This window comes from Egretta garzetta, unplaced genomic scaffold, assembly GCF_000687185.1.
Source record: "Egretta garzetta isolate BGI_Z169 unplaced genomic scaffold, ASM68718v1 scaffold300, whole genome shotgun sequence".
Classification (NCBI taxonomy): Eukaryota; Metazoa; Chordata; class Aves; order Pelecaniformes; family Ardeidae; genus Egretta; species Egretta garzetta.
Genome location: NW_009258271.1, coordinates 13,816 through 15,187, shown reverse-complemented (window position 1 = coordinate 15,187; position 1,372 = coordinate 13,816). Strand labels below are relative to the sequence as shown.

At 58.1% G+C, this 1,372-nt stretch overlaps 1 protein-coding gene across 1 annotated transcript in view; it reads left to right on the top strand.

The window, feature by feature from the left end:
• Positions 1 to 1,372, top strand: part of MYRF (myelin regulatory factor) — a 67,588-nt gene that overhangs the window by 57,438 nt on the left and 8,778 nt on the right. The window contains exons 19-20 of the mRNA XM_035889676.1: positions 246 to 314; positions 1,001 to 1,081. Of these exons, the coding sequence (XP_035745569.1) occupies positions 246 to 314; positions 1,001 to 1,081 (150 nt within the window). The remainder of the gene's footprint in view (positions 1 to 245; positions 315 to 1,000; positions 1,082 to 1,372) is intronic.

Genomic DNA, 1,372 nt, shown 5'->3' with positions numbered 1-1,372 from the left:
GGGGTGAGCGCCCACCCCAGGGGGGATTTAACAGCCGGGCAGAGGCGGTGCTGAGGGCCAGGGTTTGGGGGTGGGATGGCAGGGGTAGGGGAACGGTTGGGCTGGGGAAGCTTGAAGGGCTTCTCCAACCCAAACAATTCCATGATTCTTTCATGGGCTGAAATCCCTTGGAAGCAGATCAGTACCGTGACACGGCCCTTGCCCCGTGCCCATCCCCAGCCTGTACCCTCTCTCTTTCTTTCCAGTGTGGTGTCCATGTCCACGCTCTACGTGCTGAGCTTGCGCAGTGAAGAGGACCTCGTGGACATCGATGGGTGGGTAATTCTGGGCTCCACAGGAGGGATGTGGTGACCGGGGGGAGTCCAAAGGGCAAAAAGCAGCCACTGCAGGGTTATTGAGCGCGGTTCCAGCGAGCCGAGCTGTAAAGCCAACCAAACACATCCGCCCATCCAAGTCTGACGTCCGTTAAATTATCTGGTGCGAGAAGCTAGGAACAGAGAAGAAAAAGAAAATACCCTGCCGTTTGGCTGCCCACATATCCACTCGTGGCCGGTCTGAACGTTCTTTGGATGCCTCTTCAGATGGACTAAACCAGCATCGCCCCACCGATGGCAGTGGGGCCAGACCGGTCCGTGCAAGGCAAGAGTTTTCCTCTGCCAAGAGTGTCCTTAGGGTGCAGAGAGCACCGAGCCCCAGCCCGGCACGCGTGCGCACGGGCAGCCTGCGCTGGGCGTTGGGGTTTGGCACACGTCGCTCCTTGGGTTGCTCGCGGTACCAGATAACGAGTCTTTTTTTCTCTCTCTCTTCTCCCTGTCCCATTTTTCTCCCCCCCGTTCCGGTTCCATCTCTCATCCAACCCCTTTTCTTTCCACTTTGTCTTTAATTTTCCCATTCTTGTCTCTTCGTTTCCATCATCTTCCATACCCTCTCTCATCCCCCCCGTCCTCCTCATCGCCTCCCGTCCTGCCTTCTCTTCCCATCCCCCTTCACTGCCCTATAGCTCTTTTGCTGTGCCCACTGCCTGTCTCCTGGCCCTCTTACGGCACAGGGGTCCTGGGGTCCCGGTCGCTCTGTGTCCACGGTATGTTACTGTTTCCTTATACTCTTCTTTAATTGCTGCATCCCTCCTCTCAATTCCTCTGCCTTCCTCCATCCACGCCACAGAAGACCAAGAATCTTAAGCAAAACTGAAAGCAAAGGAAGGGATCGATGGGCCCACGCCAACCGTATGAGGGTCAACAAGGCCAAGGGCCGGGTCCTGCCCTGGGGTCACCACAACCCCATGCAGCGCTCCAGGCGTGGGGCAGAGGGGCTGGAAAGCTGCCCGGCGGAAAAGGCCCTGGGGGGGTTGGGGGGGAGGGGGCGGGGTAGA